Source organism: Pseudorasbora parva, chromosome 1 (genome assembly GCF_024679245.1).
Source record: "Pseudorasbora parva isolate DD20220531a chromosome 1, ASM2467924v1, whole genome shotgun sequence".
Classification (NCBI taxonomy): Eukaryota; Metazoa; Chordata; class Actinopteri; order Cypriniformes; family Gobionidae; genus Pseudorasbora; species Pseudorasbora parva.
This window is the reverse complement of record NC_090172.1, coordinates 47908759-47931135: the sequence shown is the minus strand read 5'-3', so window position 1 is coordinate 47931135 and position 22377 is coordinate 47908759. Positions and strand designations below refer to the sequence as shown.

Sequence of the window (22377 nt, the reverse complement as noted above, 5' to 3'; positions counted from 1 at the left end):
TCGCTTTTTGCGTTTTAACACTCGATGGCAGTCATTTACGAGGTCGAACTGGAAGCCATGTTAATCTTGGACTCAATCGGCCACCGTAGGAGTTAAAACGAAATCAGAATCGAGAGGAACAGAAACTAATATTCACTGGATTATCATATACCTTTATACCGCTAGATGGGAAAATATCACAGTGTAGCTTTAAGTACAATTTTTTATTTTTTATTAATACCTTTATTTCCATCAAGGATAAGTTACAGTCAAATGTGATAAAATAATAAATGTTTCTTGAGCAGCAAATCTGCTTATTAGAATGATTTCTGAAGGATAATGTGACACTAACGTCTGAGTAATGGCTGCTAAAATAAGTAGAAATCACATTTTAAAAATATATTGAATAGAAATGTTTTTTTAAGTAATATTTCAAAATACACCTTAAGCCCTACATGAAGTGTAGTTTTTACTGTATTTTTAATCAAATAAATGCAGCTTTGGTGAGCATATACCATTTTTAACAGTAGTGTGTGTGGCAGGTGGTGCTAAATGGGCCTTTTCTACTTCTTTGTGTGTGCGTGTGCGTGTCTTTGTGTGCTCATTAACACAGCTGCGTGCATGCGTGTGTATAATGGTTTAATTAATGATAGAACAGCTCAATTAAAGAGCAACAACTCCCATCAGCAGCCAAAATGACTTCACCTACTCTTCTGATTAGTCACCACACCTTCTCTCTTTATCTTTCTAGATTGTCTCAGCTGTGCAGTATTGCCATCAGAAGTGTATTGTACACCGAGATCTCAAGGTGAGAATGCTTGTGCATGTGTGTGAGGGCCCTTGGGGCCTTTTACATATAAACATGCCCTGAGCAGGATGATCTCCATTCAGCCGTACCTTCATCTTTAAGATTTTCTTTAGTAGTTCTTCTGTGTTTGTCATCAAAGTCTATTACAGAAGTCCAGGTGAAGGAATGAGTCCTCAGTTCAAACAGACACACACACATCTGCACGCTATCATGAGTGTACTCTGAACTCTGGAGCTGCTGACCTCAGATATTTTCCTTGTTAAGATGAAAGGAAGTGTTTCTCTGGATGAAGTGTTCCCATGATGATACTCTGCCCACATACTGAAGTTGCTTATTGGTCCAAACCTTCATCCTAGTGACCCTTGTACCATGGAGTTAGTCACTGTCTCCATGCTTAACTTCATGTAATTCTCTCGCCCCACTCAGGACCCCCAGAAATCCTGCATAGTGTCTGATCCTCTTTCTTTCTCTTTCCATCGGCCTGTCTCTTTTTCACACAAACACACACATGCACGCATACTAGTTTCCAGGTTTAATACAAACTTCACATAGATGTAATGCTTTTTATACTTTTATAAACGGTATATTCTACTCCCTACACTAACCCTAGCATTTTTTAATTTTCAAAACACTTAATTTAGTATGATATATAAGCTGTTTTTCTCATGGGGACCAAAGAAATTCTCCATAAAGTCAACATTTTCTGGCATTACTATCCTTGTTAAGGACATTTGGTCCATATAACATAAGGAATACCAGACACACACACACACACACACACTAAATAATGACAATGCTTGAGTTGTATTGATTAAAATAAAAAAGAGCAATGTTTGACATATTGATTTAATATGAGCAGCAATATAAATAATAGAGCACTTACCAAAGATTTGCAAATGTCATAGGTGCTGCATATGTGTGTTTGTGTGTGTAAAGCATTAAGACACACCTCTATTGTGGCTAAAGAGGTTTCTGGCTATTCAGGTTGGATTGCAGGGTCTATATCGTGTTTCTCTTTCAAGTTACAGGTGTGTTGATTAGTGTGTTGTATTCAGTGCCAGTTGCCCCAGAAAAGTAACATTCAAATAATGGAATTGTTTTTAAAATGTGACATTAAAGACCATCACTGAAATAAATTACATTTAAAAAAATAAGTTAAAAAAGAATAACTTAGCAATATTCACAATATTACTGTTTTAATAAAATGATCAAATAAAAGTCTTGGTGAGCATACAAGACTTTCTAAAACATTAACAAATAAAATGATCAAATAAAAGTCTTGGTGAGCATACGAGACTTTCTAAAACATTAAAGGTCCCGTTCTTCGCGATTCCATCTTTCAAACTTTAGTTAGTGTGTAAAGTTGCTGTTAGAGCATAAATAATACCTGTAAAATTATAAAGCTCAAAGTTCAATGCCAAGCGAGATATTTTATTTAACAGAAGTTCCCTTTCAAAGCCTACAGCGAACGCCCGGTTTGGACTACAGCAGGAAGTGCAGGGATGTAATGACGTCACTAGAACCGTTTGTTGACTAACCCTCCGCCCACAAGAACACACAAAAAAGGGGGCGTGGTCTTGTTGCTCTCCCACGTGGAGAAGAGCGCGCATTCAGCACTTGCATCTCCCCGTTAAGATAAGAGGCGGGACCTTTCCGGGCAAAGTGCGCTAAGCTGCTGTCCAATCACAACACGGGCAGTGCTGGCCCAATCAGAACTCGTTACGTGTTTCTGAAGGAGGGACTTCATAGAACAAGGAAATCATCAGGCCATTTTTAGGACAGAGGAAACAGCGCTGTACAGATAAGTAAATTGTGTGAAAAATACTGTGTTTTTTACACCCGAAAGATGAACTCATGTTATATTGCACACTGTAAACATAATCAAAGCTTCGAAAACACGCGAAGAACAGGACCTTTAACAAATAAAATTATCAAATAAAAGTCTTGGTGAGCATACGAGACTTTCTAAAACATTAACAAATCTTACTGACCCTAAACTTTTGAAGTGTGTATACAGTGTGACCAGTATAGTCTGATTCTTGAACAAATTAGACTTATGAGTCAGTATTTTTTTACACAAATCAGTCTTAATCTCATACTAGGTTAATGTTTTTACTTTGACTCGTCTCCAAATCGAAGAGAACCTAGCACTGTGTTATTAAACATTGGCCCCAGATGCAAAAAGAAAATCCTTTTGGAAACACTTGTTCACTTTCATGAGTTTAGTGAAATTTTTTTGGTTAAAGGCTATGACATGACGTTCCAAGCAGCCAATCAGCATGCAGATTAGATATATTAAATACAGCAGAGCTACATTCAGTCTGGAATTTTAAGTGACAGTGTAATAGCACCTTTGTTAGGCGTTCATGCTGCCCATTCCTCATCCATTTCTTTGTTGCTGTGTGTTTGCATGTTGTAAAAGTTTGGCTCTGTTGGCAGAGTAATATTTAACTCTGCAAACCGAGCCCAGTTAGCACCCCGCATCTGTTGCTAGGCAACACGGCTTCCCCGCGCGGCTAAAGTTGGTGTGTAGATGTTGAGTGGCAGCACAGAAGGCAAGTCTCAAGGCTCTCTCAAACACACACATATATTGTGAGAGAATGAGAGAACTCATTAGGAAAAGCTGGGCAAACACCGAAATAAGAGAAACAGACATTTCTAATAGTCTCAATGCTGAAATAAAAAAAGAGAGATGTGTGTGTTGCTGATTGTGTCATCGGTGGACCATACGCTTCTTGTTCTCCATATCAAGTGCCAACTCTTCTCTTTTTAAAGCCTTCTACTTACCAGCTTGTTATCCTTCTTTTCTCCCCAAGGCTGAGAATCTTTTACTGGACGCTGACATGAACATAAAGATCGCTGACTTTGGCTTCAGTAACGAGTTTACGGTTGGCAATAAACTGGACACGTTTTGCGGGAGCCCGCCGTATGCCGCTCCTGAACTCTTCCAGGGCAAAAAGTATGACGGGCCGGAGGTGGACGTGTGGAGTCTAGGGGTCATACTCTACACGCTCGTCAGTGGCTCACTGCCTTTTGATGGACAGAACCTGAAGGTGAGGGACAATGAAGATATGTGTTAATGTTCCTGTTTGTCTCTGTCCTTTTTTTTGTCTTCCTCCTTTCTAATATATCATTCTCATTGTATTTCTCTTTCTATAACGCAGGAGTTGCGAGAGCGTGTTTTGAGAGGGAAGTATAGGATTCCTTTCTACATGTCCACAGACTGTGAGAACCTGCTGAAGAAGTTTCTCATCCTCAATCCTACCAAGAGGGGAAGTTTGGAGGTGCGCTCGGTCGGTTTAGACATATTTAAACCTGTATATCTGACATCTGACTGTGGGTTAGAATACAAACAATAAAGTATAGTCTCATCATTGAATTCTAAGCACAAGATATTAAGGGTTTTAAAAGAGTACATGAGCTACATTCACACAGCAAATTATTGTCAGCCCTGTGTTTGAGTCCTTATGTACGTTTATGTTCACACACAGTTCAGACTCACAACCGCATTGTCTGAAAGACCACACTGCGTGGACAGGACAGGATTGGATAATTAGTCACGTCATGCAGTGTGAGAGAGTTGCTCTGCACTGCAAAAACACGTGTCTACCGAGTGTTGCAGGTTTTCATGTGTGATTTCAGTTTCTGTAACTCACAGCCAGAATATGAGCTGAGTCATCTAAAGGTTTTAAATCCGGTCACTGTTCTCCACCGCAGCGGCTCCCGTCAGTTTTGTGATCTCCACCCAGATATAAAAGTTGCTGTCGGTTAATGAAGATTTGATGGATGAACTTTTGGCTCATTTGAACTTTTCAGTGCTATGGACATCAAAATCTTTTATATTGCTTTGGTCACTGTCGTTATGGATACTGGTGAGAGAATATGGTCTCGACTTCCATTGCACATTCATATATACGATATTCAAACGGGACATTTTGAGACTCACAGCTGTAGGAAAATGCTGTTGTCAGTCCCAAAAATTGACAGTGTGATTGTAGCCATGGACTCATGTATGCTGAGTGTGAAAATGCTCCAAAAGAAATTTGGTTCAAAAAATGTGAGTGTTGTAGTGCATATATACTATACCTATTTAAAACAGTAGTTCACAACCTTTTTGATTCCAAGGGCCTCCATTGTCCACAACATTATTCAGAGGGCCTATGGCATTTAAGATTTTATAAAAAAAATCGACATCACTTGTCAAGATCTAAAAATGTCATATATCCGTTTTCTTAGATTGTAGGATTTTTGGTTCTACAAAGGAAACAAAAAGAGGGAGTGAAATAAAAATATGAAATGTATTGCTCTTGAATTGTTTTATCTTATTTTAATGCTTGTGTTGTTTTAAAAATATATATAATCTTGAGGTTTCCTGAGGGCCCTTAGTGGGGACCAGCCCCCTTGATGAGAGCCACTTAATTAAAATAAATTGATTTATTAAAATGCATTACATTTCTATATTTTCCCCTTCTGATTCATACTAGGAAAGTGATGACATGTTCAGAGGTGGACAAAGTACACAATTCTATTACTTGAGTAAAAGTAAAAGTACTACTGGTCAAATATTACTGCGTTACAAGTGAAAGTAGTAAAAATAGATTTTTACACAAGTAAAAGTACAGAAGTATTTGTTTTCAAAAGTACTGAGTATCAAAGTAAATTTCCTTTTTTATGCCAATGCATTATTTTATTATTGTTGTATAAATGCACACTGTCATCATGGTTTAAGCCATTCAGTGATGCTCCATCTGAGGTACTAGCATATGACTAACTTAAACTAATTTCAATACTTGTAGTAAAGTTACAAAGCTCTTTATAAAACTGCTGTCACTTTAAGGCCAAATGCATGGATCCAATACAGTGATACACTTCCGATATTCTCCCAACTACTCTTCTCTTTCTCCCAGACGTTTATATTGTTAATATTTTATAAGACATGGATCATGTGTATGCCAACTAAACTAATCTGTTTTTTTATTGTTTTTTTTACTGAAACATACTTTCAAAGTATGGCTATGGGTGCACAGACTTGTGCCGAAGAACCGTCTTATTCCATTTTGCTATAAACTGATCAGTGTTCAAAAAATGTTGGGAAAATGTATATGACCCTATAAGAGAGATTACTGATAGACTGTCTGCAACAACAACAACAACAACAAAAACTTTTTAAAAAAGGAAAAAAATCCACCGACTTTCAGAGCTGCTACAGAAACGACTTTCGACCTTGATAGAAATGTAGTGGAGTAAAAAGTACGATATTTGTCCTTAAAATGTAGTGAAGTAAAAGTCATAAGTTTCCAGAAAAAATAATACTCAAGTAAAGTACAGATACTCAAAAAGTGTACTTAAGTACAGTAGTCAAGTAAATGTACTTAGTTACTGTCCACCTCTGGACATGTTACATTTTCATAATGCTTTATATTTGCATTAAAGCATGTAAATGACTGGTATTGCTCTACCTTCATTCAGATAAGCAAATCTTTAGCAAAATTCTGCACTGCAATCTGTAGTATTGTTCTGTAAAAAAAAAGATCTGTGCTTCCCTCACCATCTCTCTCATTCTCTTTCTGTGTGTGTGCCATTGGCTCAGCAGCAGATCATGAAGGATCGCTGGATGAATGTAGGTCATGAAGACGATGAGTTGAAGCCCTACATTGAGCCCCAGCCTGACTACAAAGACCCCAGAAGAACAGGTGTGACTCTCGCACATTTGAAATAATTAGATGTTAGAATATATCTAAAAAAATAATAATACAGAAGGAAACCGCGTTGAAATGACATTGTATTAAATATATTAAAATGACATTGTGTGCATGTTGCCCACTCAGACATAATGCTTCAGATGGGTTTCCCTCAAGAGGATATAGAGGACTCTCTCATCAAACAAAAATACAATGAAATCATGGCAACCTATCTGCTGCTTGACTATAGGAATTCAGAGGTACCCACATACATAAGCACATTAGTTAGAGGCATCAAAATATGATGAGAAAACTGCTTTGCTCTCATGCATCTTTGAAAATTCTTTTTTGCAGCTTGACGAGGGTGTCAGCTTGTCATTAAAACCACGCCCAGGAAGTGACCTCACTAACAGCAACGCCCCTTCTCCACCTCACAAGGTACAGCGCAGCGTGTCATCCACTCAGAAACCCGTCAGAAAAACGACAGATCAGGGTGAGTTGATGGGGAATTTTTGTAAATTAAAACCCCTCGTAAAACGCATGTTTGTCTTTACACCGTTTCCCCTTCATCCCTCAGGTTCATACTCAAAAAGGCCTCAGGGAGAAAACAAGCATGGAGTGGAGGATTCTGGGAGGAAAGGTTCAAGTAGCTCCACCAAAGTTCCACCCAGTCCAGTGATCTCCAGTGAACGCAAAAAGAGTTCTACACCCTCTACTGTAAGTACGGATGAATTCAAATACCATGTGCAAATTTACAAATAAAACAACAAAAAACAAATCATCTAGTCATCTTAAATGCTACTAATAAATTTAAACATCACAACATTTTTATGAACAGTATAAAAAAATCCATTTTAATATCGGTTTAAAGATAACTATTAATCTATTATTTTTAATAGTAGGATATGTAGGAATGTTATCCAAGCGTTAAGGGCAAGGAAAGGCCCTTGGGAGCTGCCACGTATGAGGTGTTTCTGGGAGGTTATAGTACGCAATTTCACTGAGGAACTATGGATTCTACATTTTTGGATAAAAAGATCAACCTTTTTTGAGTTGTGCAATGTAATAGGGCAGTAAATAAAGAACTCGTATCATCTTCTGTCCAAATATACTGCACCAGCTTTAAAGAATGTGTACAGGTTAAAGACCTGTAGATGTGAAAAAAAGAACCAAAAGTTTCCATTGCAGTTTTGCTAAATATTATTTTCCATTGGATGTATTTTCAATTTCAGTTTGCGCGATTTGAAGGGTAATAGAAATGCAAAATGTAACTTTAAGTGAACGAAAACTTGTTTAGCGAGATTTGAGCTGTGCCGTTGATGTGGGCAACAAGCATGTGTCCTTTCCTATTCCTGTGCCTCCCTCTAGTCCTGTCATTTCCCTTCTCAGCTGCCAAAAAAAAAAGAAGTCAACCTATAAAACATAATGCAAAAGAGGGGCCATTAGAAAGTTTATATAGACACGGTGCTTGTAGATCTTTTACATGCTAAAATTAAACAATATACAAAACAGCCCCATAGGGCACTCAACCTTATCAACAGTACTAATATAGTAGCAAAGTCACGTCATGTTCTTTAGTTCAGTTTCCATGTACTTAACATGCAATTACATTTTGGATTGAGGAAGCTTTTGACATAATAGCAGGGTAATTTTTAAACATCTTAACTACTGCTTCTGTTCTCAGTTTCACGGGGGTGCTCTGGAAAGCTTGTTGCTTTCCACACTGATATTTTTCAGTCAGCAGATGGCTGGAAGGGCTTGCCCAGGGTTGAAGTACACTCTCTGACTGAGAGATGTTTGGCACGGCCAGTGCTCATGGCTCTCTGCTCTCTAGTTATTTTTGTGAAAATGCTACAGAGGATACTATTTTGAACTTTCACACACCACATCATACTTGGAGTTTCTGGGTTTGCACAACTTTAGATGGTGTGCTTTTTTTCTTTTTTTCCCCTTAATAGAAAGTGCAAATACTATTTTATGAAATAGGCCCTCTATGAGTACCAACCAAATAGCAGTTGTAACTACAAGTTGAATGAGAGTGCAAACATTTTCAAAACTCTAGTAATAGAAAGATTTGTTTTTTTTATCTAGTTCATAATTAAACATTCACCCAGTGTTCATAGCAGGGCTGTCCTTTGCTTTGTTCATAGCATGGTTCCTTTAATCGCTCCACACCCATACTTGGATTACTGTTGCAGTTCCAGAGCTCATAAATGCAAACGCGCATTTATCAAAATAGTCTAGTAAAAAGATGGCATATATCGAAATATTATTTGTAATAATTAAAATAACAATCATTACAATAAAAACGATTCAACTGTGTAGTGTTCCTTTATATGTTGTAATTCATTAAAATAATTGGATCTAAGTAGATTCAATGTAAATATATTTATGATTGCAAGCTTAATTTTTATGTATACAATTTGATTAAAAAAACATTCATTACAGTGATTAATCGATTTTTCAGCCCAACTTGAACCATATTTTATTGGTATAATTTGATATAGTGATACTTTTCTGTTAATTGTTACATTACTTTTTGCAGGTTTATTACTTTATTTTATATTTCTATTTAGCTGTCATTTATTTCAGTTTAGTTATTTTAGTACTTCAAATTAAACTCTACTTAATTTTAGTTTGTTATATAACTCTATTATTTTAGTTAGTTGCCTTAAAAAATCCTGAAAGTTAAAGTATTTAAAAATAAAACATTTATATTTTATTTCAGCCTTATTTTATTAAACAAAAAAACATCTTATTAATTTAATCATATTAACACTGGTTTGCACCTGTATGTGTTTGTGATTTCAGAATAGTATCCTGTCCACGGGCACAAGCCGCAGCAGAAACTCCCCCATTTCTGACAGAGCCACTCTGGGAGTGCAGAACGGCAAGGACAGGTACACCCAAAGACACACCACATTTGTTGAAAGATTGTAAATCTCAAAGGCAAAGTACAGGAAAACACCTACCTTTCTCCTATGTCACACACACCTGCATACGGGCACAGTTCATCCCTTTAGATAAGATCATTAACAAAAACCAGTCACCGTTTTGCACACACACGCACAGTCTACTTCTATCTCCTGTCTCTGTGCTGTTGGCCGTTACCTGCCATGGAGCCTAGTCTGGCATGCTTTTGATCCTCAGAAAGGCCGAGTTGTGCCAGATTGGCATAGGTCACCCTTGGATTTCAGCTAGATTAGTGACTCCTGGAGTACCATCTCATTCAAACCCACACACTAAATAAAACAGAAAATGTCCATAACCCGAGTTTGAATTCCTTTGAAAACCTATTAGTTGCATGTATATTGCAAACATAACAGCATCCATTATATCTGTCCTGTAGAGTTTAGCTCCAGCCATTATAAAAACTCACCTGCCTGTAGCCTTAGTAATCCTGAAGACATTGACTTAGCTTGTTATGGTGAGTTTGATTAGAGTTGGAGCTAAACTTTGCAGGACAGTACCACTCCAGGACCGTCATCGCCCTTCCTTGCAATAGAGCATCATCTAATCCCCATATAAACCTCCCACAGTCATCGCCACAAGCGCTAATCAGTCATCATTCACTTCCTGTGCACCTCTAACCATTCATCCATCATAACTGCTCCCTCTCCAGCATTCATATTGCTGCCTTTGCTCACATTCCACACACAGTGTACTGTGCCTTCACTATATTAATTATACATAAGCATAAGCATGAGATGTATTTTTAAAAAAACGGAGATAGAGCTTTCTGCCTACTAGAGTCATGTTGCACAAAGATGATGTCTTCTGGTCTACCGAGGTGTAGAATGGTGACCATCAGCACACAAACTATGCAAATGCTTACAATATGGTCATGAGTTAAGTCAATTTGCATGTTTGAATACTGTTAATTGTGTCTTAAACTGCAACACATCTGTGGGAATTGGAACTTTCAATTATGCATTTTGCTCTGTCAACAAGTGCAGATTCCAGTGCAGAAAGTGCTATGCCGTTAGTTATATTGAAGGCCTGTTCAGACCAAGTCTCAATAAGCAGGGATAAGAAACCATCCATCTCCGTAAACTCATTTGTACCAAGCCCTGAATAACATACCGCAATTATTTTTTCATTATTATTATTTGTAGTATTTGCATTCTTTTTTTAATTATTCTGATGCAGATAAAATGTGAGTATTAGATATTAAAATAAGATATAAGCTTTAAGGCCATGTGTACGGCCAAGTAGAATTTGACTTTGTTTACAGAATCTTGCAGTATTTGCAGAGCTACATAAAAGTTAAACAGAATAGCAAAAATTACATGCATAGTGAAAACAATGTTACAAAGATTTCCAATTTAAATAAATGCTGTTCTTTGTATTTTCAATTCATTAAAAGAATCCTAAAAAAGAAATGTATCAGTTTTAACAAAATTATTAAGGAGCACACAACTATTTCAACATAGTTTTCAACATTTTCTGCATTGATAATGTGAAATGTTTACTGAGCGCATATTGGAATTTTTCTTTAGATGCGCACAAAGGATCCATCTCTGTCAGTCCGTAAATTGACGCTGCAAACCATGCAAAATGAACATGATAATCCATATGACGGCAATTGATGAATCAATCTCTTCTGTAGCAAAATGATAGGTGTGTCTAAGAAGAATTTTTTTTTTAAATATATTTTTGTAAATTGTCATACATTGGTTCATGAGACTCCATGTCAGCAAGTTTTGAAGCAAAAGCTTGTTCTTGTCATGCGAGTTTCACAACGTGCTGACGTTTTTTGTCAAACCATGAATCCCTGAAACTGGGTATGACAGTTAAAAAATAATAATAATAATAATAAAAACTAATTTTTACATTTATCGAAAACTTTCATTCATCAATTCATGGATTGCGGTTGTGTTCAATTTTTGTGTAGTTTTTGAATCATCAGTTTGAGGGTCTTGTACGCTGGCAATATATGGACTTAAGTATTTTACTTAAATTCTCAGTTCATCTGAAGAAACGTAGTCATATACATTTGGGATGGCACAAGTGTGAGCATCCCTTGAACTTGGTGTGAACAAGCGTTCAACTGTTAGAGCTGTGTTGTTCTGCTTTAGTTCTTTATGGGTGATTATATGTATAACGGTTAGTGACGCTGTGTTAAAAACCCCATGAACTTAAGTTATGCTTTTAGAATAAGAGCATCACATGTTCCTAATATCAACCTCTGACAAGCAATAACAAGTAGCAAATCATGTGATGTAATCTAAAGGCTATTTTAAAAAAGTTACTATGTTACTAAGTTACCTTTACTATGTCCCACCCCATCCTCCTGTTAAAGTAGCGAATATTTCAGCTCTGGAGAGAAAACTGCTTTCATTGAACGATTTCATGGGGTCTTTAAGTGTTATAACCTAATTCCTTTAAATGCTCCTGCAGGACTTGTTGATTTTCCTCTGCGTTTTCTCGTGAGCTTTTCTGAAGGCATTCAGACATTGTGTTGGGTTAAATATTCCCCACACATCCCTCTACTTTTCCATTTCTTTCTCTCTCTTCTGGTTCCTTTGTCTTTGAACTCTCATTTTGTTTTTCTTCCGGCTGTGCTGTGTGAGCGTGTGCAACTTTGTGTCTTTGTGAGCGTATGTATAGCTTTAAATGGATTAGGGTGGCTTGTGATGGAAAAAAGCACCATTAACTCTGTTGTAAGGTTGCTGTAGTCGTCTGTAATAGGCTTAGCTTCTCTCTGCCACATAGCAAGGTGATAGCATGTTATTTCTCCACCACAAGCTCAACTAATCCCTGCATAGTGCTGTGTGGGTGTGTGTGTGTTTCTTTTGTGCTTTTCTGTGAAATCAGCACTCTGTTTGACCTCTCTCTCACTCCCTCCCCCCTTCTCTCTCATGTACCATTCACCACTGTCTCTCACTTTAGATGCCCAGATGCATCCATCTATCTATCTATCTATCTATCTATCTATCTATCTATCTATCTATCTATCTATCTATCTATCTATCTATCTATCTATCTATCTATCTATCTATCTATCTATCTATCTATCTATCTATCTATCTATCTATCTATCTATCTATCTATCTATCTATCTATCTATCCATCCATCCATCGATGTATCCATCGATCGCACTGCCTCTGTCTATCACTGTATTGTGTGCAAAGTGTTGTTTCTAATGGAATGCTTCTCCCTTCCTCCCTCCCTGCCCCCCTCCACACATACACACACACTCGTGTTTATGTGTGTGTCAATTTGTGTGTACGGAGGGGCCACTGTCTCTCTCCCCTCAGCCTAAGCACCCCCGGGTCTCGCGCCTCCACGGCCTCGGCCGGCGCCGTGCTCTCCTCATCAGTCTCTTCCTCACGCATCCGCCATCACAAGTCACTCTCCACCTCTGCCCATCCCTGTCCCGCAGACCTGCACTCACACCGTCCCAGGCAAGTCCCCACGCCTCCAAAGAGAAAACCCAAATCTGGGAACTGTAGCGCTGTCTCAGGGAGTTAAAGCATTCTTAGAAATCTTGGGGGAAGGCAGGGAGTGACAAGAGTCTACAGAATTCAACACTGGGAAATGTTTGTACTTCAAAACATGACAATATTCATATTTTTAGCATTCCCAACACAGCTGACCACCAACATATCTTCTGGTTGGTGGTCCACAGTATGCAATACTGTTGTCCTGGTGTCCCCTCTTGACTAAAAGGGATAGGGATTGGTAATCGTGAAGTGAAATGGCATCTGTCATTTTGAACCCCACTAACTTCCATTGTATGGACAACCATACAGTCATACAGGTTTGGAAATGAAAATGACAGAATTTTTATTTTTTGAATAAACTGCCACTTTAACCAGCAAGAAACCAGTTTCATTGAAAAAAACAAAAACAAACTTTTTTCAGCAGGGATTTCAGGAGTTAATAAGAAAGAATGATATTTGTTATTACAGCTTTCATGAAGTCATGAGTGATTGTTAAGATGGGCTGTAAACGGTGATACCTGACCCTCGAGAGTGGAGCTCGTTTTCTTCACCATGTGAATGTGCAACGTGGATGAATTATAATAATGCAACACAGACCCCACTTCACTTTACAGCCAAATGATTTCTCAATCATGTTCCCCCCTAATAATCATTGTTCCCTTTGCTCTCCGGACTATCACTGATAAAAGTTACACAAAGCCACAAATAAAACCGCATATTCACACTAAACACTGACCATTTCAGAAACACACCATCAATTGTAGCTCTGCAGCTAGGGCCGCATGGAGTGTGAATGGTTCGTGTTAGCCCGTTTAGTGCTGCTGTAAGTGAATGGTTGGTCTGTTGCATGCAGTGAGCTGAGCCTCTTCCGAGCGTGGTTGGGGACCATTGAGAGAAGGTACCGCTGCTCTGTTACATCGTCTCTCTCACTCCTCTGTGCTTCTCTGCCCCCTGTGCACTGTCTCCCCTCTGGAGTAAAGCGTACCTCAGTGCAAGGGCCATATATTCAGATCTGTGCACTGTATATATGAGTGAGTGAGTGAAGGACCATGTACAGCGCATAGTGTGGCTCATTCTGTCTCTTAAGGTTCTTTCATGTGACTCAAGTCAGTACACAAGCATTGACCTCCACAGATGATACAAATAGCTTACAGGAAGGAAGATTTGACTAGGTTTCTTAAAGTAAACTGAAAATAGTGACAATAAACAGAAGAAACTTAGAACTGATCAGTAACAATCACAAGGTCATGGGTTTGCTTCCCAGTGAAAGCATGAACTGATCAATTTTGTATCTTGAATGTCAAATGCATAAATGTAAACGTAGAAAGAAAAAAGTGGGTTTTTTTAAAACTTTTGCTACCCCTTGAATCAATCCCTCTTACATCATCTTTTGATTTTTGCTCTAAAACTGCCCAAGTAATGATACGACATGCACATTTTCTAGTAATCAATTGGATGTGCTTTGAAAGGTCAGTGGCAAACTGAAATTTTCATTACAGCAATTTGTATGTGTCATTAAATAATAATACTTTGTTAGATTTATATTGTGCTTTTCTGGGTAATCAAAGCACTTTACATATGGAGGGAGGGATCTCCTCAAGCACCACAGTGTAGTTTGATGCTTTGCTACTTTGAGGGACATTGGCACGAGTCACGTGTAAGGGCCTTCACTTTGACACCTTGGAACCGTGTGGTTCGCCACTGTGAAAATCTCTGCTCTAAAGAGAAAAACATATGGAATATATGAAAACATATTCTAACGATGTCTCAACATACATTTATTGTGTGTCCTGACATGCATTAAAACATTATAACTGCAGATGTGTTTTTGCAGTGGCATGAGTTTTGTTCTCCTGTTTCTTAGAGTGAGTGCTCATATGTTATTTTTACTTCTAAACATCCACTTGTGTGCCATATCTAACAAACTACGATATTGTCATGAGAAAATCTTAGTCCCTTGCTTAGCTGTTGTGTTTGTGTGTATTAGTTTGCGCATTCAGAGTTTGTAGATGAAGTTTTCCCCAAATTTGCCCTTGAGTATTTTGGTATGATGATAGAGTTAGACACTCTCCTAGTGATGTGCAGTGATTCAGGTTCCCGTTCACTCCATCCTGAAAGTGTTAGTGATGAACCTCTGTGAACTTTTGTGTAAAAAGGGTTTGAGAAGGTCATATTTTGCTAGTGTATTGGGCAAGTTGGGCCGGTGTGTTGGATATGCAGAAGGTAAGTTATGGCTGTAGGGCTGGGGCCAAAGAAAAAAAAAAAAAGACGATGCTCGTTTGAGTCAGTGGGACTGTAAATACCGGTCCCAGTAACCAAAAAGTCAGCATGAAATTATGCTTACATCCCATTTTACTTTCATAATGTGATGCATTTTGCAGTGAAACTGAATATTTCATGATGAAAATGCATATTAGGACTTGATTTTATTCATGAGGAAGAGGGATATTATTGTTAAAAACTAAAATCATTTGTTGAAATAAAATGCATATTAAATGAAATAAAATAAATTATATATATATATATATATATATATATATATATATATATATATATATATATATATATATATATATATATATATATATATATATATATCAGCGTATTGCCAATGCAACATTTCTAATTTTCATTTAGTTTAAGTTGAAGTACTAAAATAAAAAATTCAAATTAAATGTATTCCTAATATTAACAAAAACTATAATAGTAGGCTTTATCAATGATACTAAAATAACACTGGTTTGCACTTGCACAAGTGTATAGATTATTTTATTTTAATCCATCAAGAATCATGACAGTTTATACACAAATATATTTATTTGGAGTAACATGCTAAATGAATCATGCACATTTAGACCAGAAATGTGAAAGTTATAATTTCATGTTGACTTCTTAAATTGAAATCTTAAAGTTTTTACTTTCTTGAAGTGGACCAGTGTGTGTGTAACCGTCTGAAATCAGCAGCAACAAAAATGTCCGCAAATAATCTGGATGATAATCTGGCATCCGTACACAGAGCAGATCGTAGTTCATTATTCCAAACACAGCTCTGCTTCTTACAAGGGTCCAGCACAATTCCTGGCTAAAGTGTATGGACAGTGTTTTGTAATCTACCTTTGGCAGGTTAAGTTACCCAAGAGTCATGGGACCTCTCTTGCTGTGCTTGTGCCAGTTGGCGACTGATTCTGACTAGGTTCTACTACACTGGTTGGCACTTTAACAGATGTTGGCAGGGATCTGACATGGTTGGGTGAGATTTTCACAGACAGTGTGCAGAAAGGACAGCTATGAGGATTGTGTACTCTTTTACTGCACACGCGTAGATGAACACACACTCTTACTTAAACACTCACACACAAATTGTAGTAAGCAACTTTCACAATATCCTGGATCTGTGTGTGTGCACGTGTATGCGTTTTTTTGTGTTAGATTAAGCAGATTAAAGGTCTATGCATTGGGTTAGAGATATGTGTGTTCTCTTTTTCTGCAGTAGACATATTGAATTATTTTGAGATTACATAATATAAGTTTCTAGAGCACTGCAAGAGTCAGAACAGAGCACCTGATACGTAAACCATTGTTCTACCAAAATTCTACTTTGTATTTTTAGAGTTCAACGTGATTTTATTGAGATTACATAAATGCATTTATCATGCATGAATCTCCATTGAATATGTAGGTTTGAAACACCCATTATCAGTGGCTTTTCTTTCTGCAGACATAGTGAAAATCAACCTTCCATTCCCTATTTTATATTAATAAATTCTTTTAAATCATTCTTTTAAATATTTAATTTTTATAATTATTTTATTACTACATTTTTTTAAATTAATTTAAATAACTTGTGTATTAAAATCAAATTTATTTAAAAAGATATACATTTTTTTAAATGTTTAATGTCTAATCCTGCTATGACCTCATCTTTTTTTGTTTCCTTTTGTTTGGCGAAAAATGCTTTGTCACAGTGATCCCCCACAGAGAGCACCTGGCGCCTCCCCTTCAGCCCACAATATCAGCAGCGCAGCTGGGACGGACCGTACCAACTTCCCTAGAGGGGTGCCCACCCGCAACACTTTCCACCTCGGCCAGCAGAGGGGCGCACGGGACCAACAGGGTTCTCCGTACCACGGAGCCCCCGCTTCCCCTTCCCTCTCACACGGCAACAGCCAACAACGACGACCCGCAGCTTCCGGCATCTTCAGCAAGTTCACCTCCAAGTTTGTACGCAGGTGAGACAGAAAAAAACGTCGATAAATCAGTAGATTGACATGGATCTGAAGGAATGACAGAAGAAGTCACTGATTTTGGGGAGTGTTAATAGCATGAGAAGTCAGTGCGTGGTGGTGTGAGGATGAGTGTGATGAATGCCGGTAATTTCGGCAGTTAAAGCTGGATCAGGTGGTGATGGAAAAAGAACAGAAAGAGACTTGAAGACAAAGTGAAAGACGACCACACTGACACATCAGCACATTCTCACACATCCTGCTGTCTGTCATTATATTCAGTTAGTATGTAGAAATCGACTGATTGGTTGTCCATCTTTGATCTTTTTTCAAGCAGATTTGCACATTGTTCAACAGGGTATTGGCTATTATCATAATTTCACCCACAAGGTCAGGCCTTCATCAGGCAATCAAAGTGCTGTCAATCCCCATAATCCCAGTACGAATCTCAGATCATTTACACACATGCAGATTTCTCATCAATTTCATCATCTCTGTCTCTGAGTTCCAGCACACACTCCCCACACATATCTACCTTTCCTGCACCTCCGTGGTGACAGTATCCTTGGTAACAGCTGAGGTATTGCATTCCCTGCTCTATAAATACTTGCGGAGGGGACACCTTGGCATCCACTCACTAGTGCCGCCATAGCAGTTTACAAAAGAAACTTAAGTCTTACATTATGGGTTGCATTGCTCCATTTCTTTAACAACATATCACAAAACTGTTCTGTTGGATCTAGTTTATTCTGCTAGACTCAGTCTCTCAGATACACTTTGAGGAACGTAAGAACACTCTCATGGTCAGTAGTCTTTCATTTGTATTCAGTCTCAGATATCAAAAGGGTGAAATGACATGACATTTTCCATTTTGTCCATGTGTATGTGTCTCTGTTTGTTTTTGTGTCCTTTTGTGTATATATTTAAGCCAGTCTGGGAATGTTTCGGCATGAGCACTTTTAATAAATGAATATAAACATCCCTTCTTAAGGTCAACATGAAATGGTATTCGCAACCCATTTTACTTCTGTAAGAGAACGTTTTTCTAAATGAAACAGAATATCAGAATTTGTATTATGAGAAGTGGGCATAAGTGGCATAATTGCTGCAACTTGTATTACACTACCGTTCAAAAGTTTAAGGTAATTTTAAGATTTAAAAAAATAATAATTTGGAATGAAATTGATTCTTTTATTCAACAAGGAAGACGTATTGAATTGATCGAACGTAACAAAGACATTTATAATGTTACAAAAGATTTCTTTTCTTTTTTTTAAATGCTGTTATCTTGAATATTCTGTTCATCAAAGAATAACAATTTATCAGTTTCCACAAAAATATTAAGCAGCAAAACTGTTTTCAATATTGATATTAACAATAATAAGTGCTTCTTGAGTTGATGATTTTTGAAGGATCATGTGACTGAAGACTGGAGTAATGATGCTGAAAATTCAGCTTTGCCAGCAGGGATAAATTACATTTTAAAATATATTAAAACAGAAAACGTTTAATTTTAAATTGCAATAATCTTACTGACCTCAGTCTTATGAACGGTAGTGTATATTAATGTCATATAGCATTCAATTACTGATTTAACAATTCGCTAGATTATTTATTATCGGCAAGGCTGCATTACCTACAAATAGTATGGCTGAAAGAATAACTACTGGCTATTAGTTAAGATTATTTTCACCACCTGTGTGGCCTAGGCGTGACATGAAGGTTAGTCATTTAGAGACAGAGCTAGTGATGAAAAGCTATGATAAACTTTTTTTCCCCCTTTGGAATAATTTGCAATGATTAATTGTGCATAGTTACTACATTCCCAGTCTTATTTCTTATTTATTGTGCCATGTATTAAGTAAATTGGGTCAGTTTTTTTGTTTTTTTCATGTTGGCTTTAACAATACTTTTGGATTAAGCAGTTTAACTCTACTTACTTTGTGTAAGCATTCCAACCCTTTTATGAGTGTTAATAATTGACTTAATAGTTTAATTGCATGCAGTGACCCAGATTACTAATGTTATTTGCTCATTCTGTACAGTTTAATCATCAAATAACCTCAGACTGATTGTTGCTGTATCCAGAGAAACCCGACCACTTTGATATTTTCATTTGCTTTTTTTGCTCAATTTACATATATACATTCTTTCCTTTTTTTCTTCTTTTTTTTCTTTTACTTTTGTTTTGTAGAAATCTGTCATTCAGATTCCCCAGAAGGTAGGCAACGATGACCCTAACCACCACCCTCCCCCCTTTGTTTTAAGGCTTGTTTTGACCTTTTTATTTCTCTTTCCTTGTTCCTTGTCTACATCCCTCAGTGTGTTTTGTGATTGGCCCTTTTTCCTGGTTGTTTATTTTGTGTGCAATGTCATGACCAGCACTAACGACCAACTTCAGCCCTAAAAACACCACCGCCTTCGACTTTCCACAGTAACATTCAGCGCCTTTCCTCCCCATCTCCATCTTTTCATTTTCCCATCCCTGTCAGTTTACCTGGTGATCTCACCTGTGTGCCCCAGATTCTGTGTGTGACTAGTGTCTCTGCCTGCTCAAATGACACAGGGCTTTGAGAACAGGACCTGAGGTCAGAAATAAGATGGCTAAAAGTGTATGATGTCATGGAAAGAGAAGCAAACAGTCATTTGCATACACTGCCATTCAAAACTCTGGGTTCTGTATTTCTTTTCTTTTTTTGAAAGATACTTTTATTCAGCAAGAATGCAAAAAATTGATCAAAGGTGACAGTATTTATATTACAAAAGATTTCTATTTGAAGTAAATGCTGTTTGAACTTTTTATTCTTCAAAGAAACCTGGGGGAAAAAACTTGGTTTCCATAAAAATATTAAGCAGCACAACTGGTTTCAACATTGATAATTATATGAAGTGTTACTTTAGCGTTAAATCAGCATATCAGAATGATTTCTGAAGAATCCTGTGACACTGAAGACGATTATATTACCATCACAGGAATAAATTATATTTTCAGTCAGTTTACATTGAAATATTTCTCAATATTAATGTTTACTGTTTTTGATTAAATTAATGCATTCTTGATGAGAATAAGATTTATTAATAATAAATTAAGATTTCAAAATCATTAAGATTTCAAAAATCTTGCCAACACCAAACTTTTGAACGGTAGTGTTTGTAATAACCTAACTGTTTCGGTACAGGTTGTTACACCATGACTTCCCGTATGTGCCAAAAAGAGGAATGCGTTGCTTGAACATCCGTGCAAAAAAAAAAAAAAAAGGAAACAAAAGGAAACAATATCATTAGCAATTATAATTAATTATGATCATGCAAATGTCATTTCTAGTAAGACTAAAGACAGCCTGCCATTGTAAATGTTGTGAGATTAAGTATTTTCCAAGCTGGAAATTTTAAAGAAAGACGGTTGAGGGGCGACCTAGGCCGACGATTATCTTCAGAAGCGTTTCTCCTCTTTCTCTTTTTCATTTGCTCATTAACAATGACGACAGCTACAGAAGCTGAGAACGACCAGCTGTCGGGCTTAGTCCTGCTTAAACACCTAAAGCCAAACTTCCCCATCGCACCTCTCTCACTCTTTCCCTCTGTTTATGCGCCATTGTTTGAATCTGTTTGACTGATGACTCACACACACACACAGGCACCTGGTGAATGGACGTCACCATCTGTCTGAAGTCACTAACCACTTGGGCCACTGGCACAGACACATGGAGTTTGAATTAACAAATGAAAGCCGTTTTCTTTCACTGACATGATTATGTTGATAACCTGTTCATGCTTGCGTAACTGAAGTAATGTGAGGTGCTTATATCGGCCACCAGAGGGCGCAAGCGAGCAGCTTATTGAAGCAAATATATATGTCTTTGCGCCCTCTGGTGGTCAACTCTGTATTTTGTGATTCATGCCTGTAGGTAACAACCAATTATTCTTTGCAGGATTTGTCCGATTTAACGGTTCATGTTTCTTTCAGAGCTTTAAACGGCACAAACTCTGCTTTGCTTGATAATTTTTAACCGTCATGAAGAGCCTTGCGCAAACAACGTCCTGTGCTGTCTGTGTTTTATCCTGACTGTCTGTCCACGTGATTGAGTTTGTGTGTTTCTGTCCTCTGTGTGGTGTTTTCTTATGCCTCTTAGCAGAAGGGCTCTGACAGTGATGTCAGTTTGCTAAGGGCCTGTTTATCTGTCTGTGTGTCCGGTGGCGTGTTCGGGATGCCTGTGTGCTCGGCCAGACAGACTATAGGGGCAGGTGAATGTTGGATTTGAGTAGTTACCATGGTGATGGGGCTCTGTAGAATCCTTAAGAACATCTTGGACAGACCTGCATCATTCCACCCCACTTCATGTTCATGAAGCAGGCTGTCTGATTCATCTGTTCATTAGCATTACACATACATGATTCCGTTGTTGCATAAAGTAGATCAGCACAGTAACCGTGTGAGTGTGCACTTTTTTTTGTTAGCGCCATAATCTTAAAATTATTAAGCATTATAAATAATATATCAAAGCCATATCACACGAGATCTACTAGGCAAGGAAGTAGTTTCAAGTGAATTGGTGGAATGCGGTGGTTCTGGAGGTTTTCATAAACTAATGTGGCGCTAGACCATCCTTCCCCTTGCTGGTCACTGTACTGAATGAGTTAAACTAGACTCAGACAAAAACTAAACTGTTGCAATTTTTTTCGAGGAGCCCCTATGAGGGAGAGGGTCGAGAGGAGGGGAGCAGGTGAGAACAAAACATAAGGATTTCTTCATCAGACCTAATCAGTAGATCCTTAGAGGTGTGATAGGGGCTTTTAACTGGTTGATAATTGGTTTTTAACAAATATTAGTAGTTACCCAGTGGGATTTAATTGGAGGATTAATTGCAGTGTGTGGATGAGTACGTGTGAGTAAGAGTACCTGGGATGTGTATTGATTTTTGTTGTTGTTGTTGATTCATAATTTGTTTCTTAAGCTTGTGTTCACAAATTAATTTCAGATTGCTTCCTGTCTTCTATTTGGCAAACACATGCACAGTTGAAAGTTTTCTGCTTATGTATTTCTGATTATAATAATCAGATATTTAATGCTATGAACACATTCGGGATGCACCTCACTTGAAACTTGCACATTGGCTCAGATATTTTGATCATCATCAGGAACCAGTAATCGTGTTGTATTAGATATTGCAAAACAGTCCAATGTAATGCTGCCTTTAAGTCGTATGATTTTATTCATAATATCAGCATGCATAGATGC

General features: G+C 37.6%; 1 protein-coding gene across 10 annotated transcripts in view; it reads left to right on the top strand.

Annotated features, from left to right (window-relative positions):
- mark2b (MAP/microtubule affinity-regulating kinase 2b) overlaps window positions 1–22377 on the top strand; it is a 64381-nt gene that overhangs the window by 37156 nt on the left and 4848 nt on the right. For 2 of the 10 annotated variants that reach the window (XM_067443525.1, XM_067443551.1), the window contains exons 7-18: window positions 731–787; window positions 3604–3840; window positions 3952–4080; window positions 6381–6480; window positions 6616–6728; window positions 6823–6961; window positions 7046–7185; window positions 9280–9368; window positions 12730–12876; window positions 16881–17144; window positions 19333–19359; window positions 21824–21862. In XM_067443525.1, coding sequence (XP_067299626.1) covers window positions 731–787; window positions 3604–3840; window positions 3952–4080; window positions 6381–6480; window positions 6616–6728; window positions 6823–6961; window positions 7046–7185; window positions 9280–9368; window positions 12730–12876; window positions 16881–17144; window positions 19333–19359; window positions 21824–21862 — 1481 coding nt within the window. The other 8 variants (XM_067443535.1, XM_067443543.1, XM_067443602.1 and 5 more) reach the window with 8 other exon arrangements.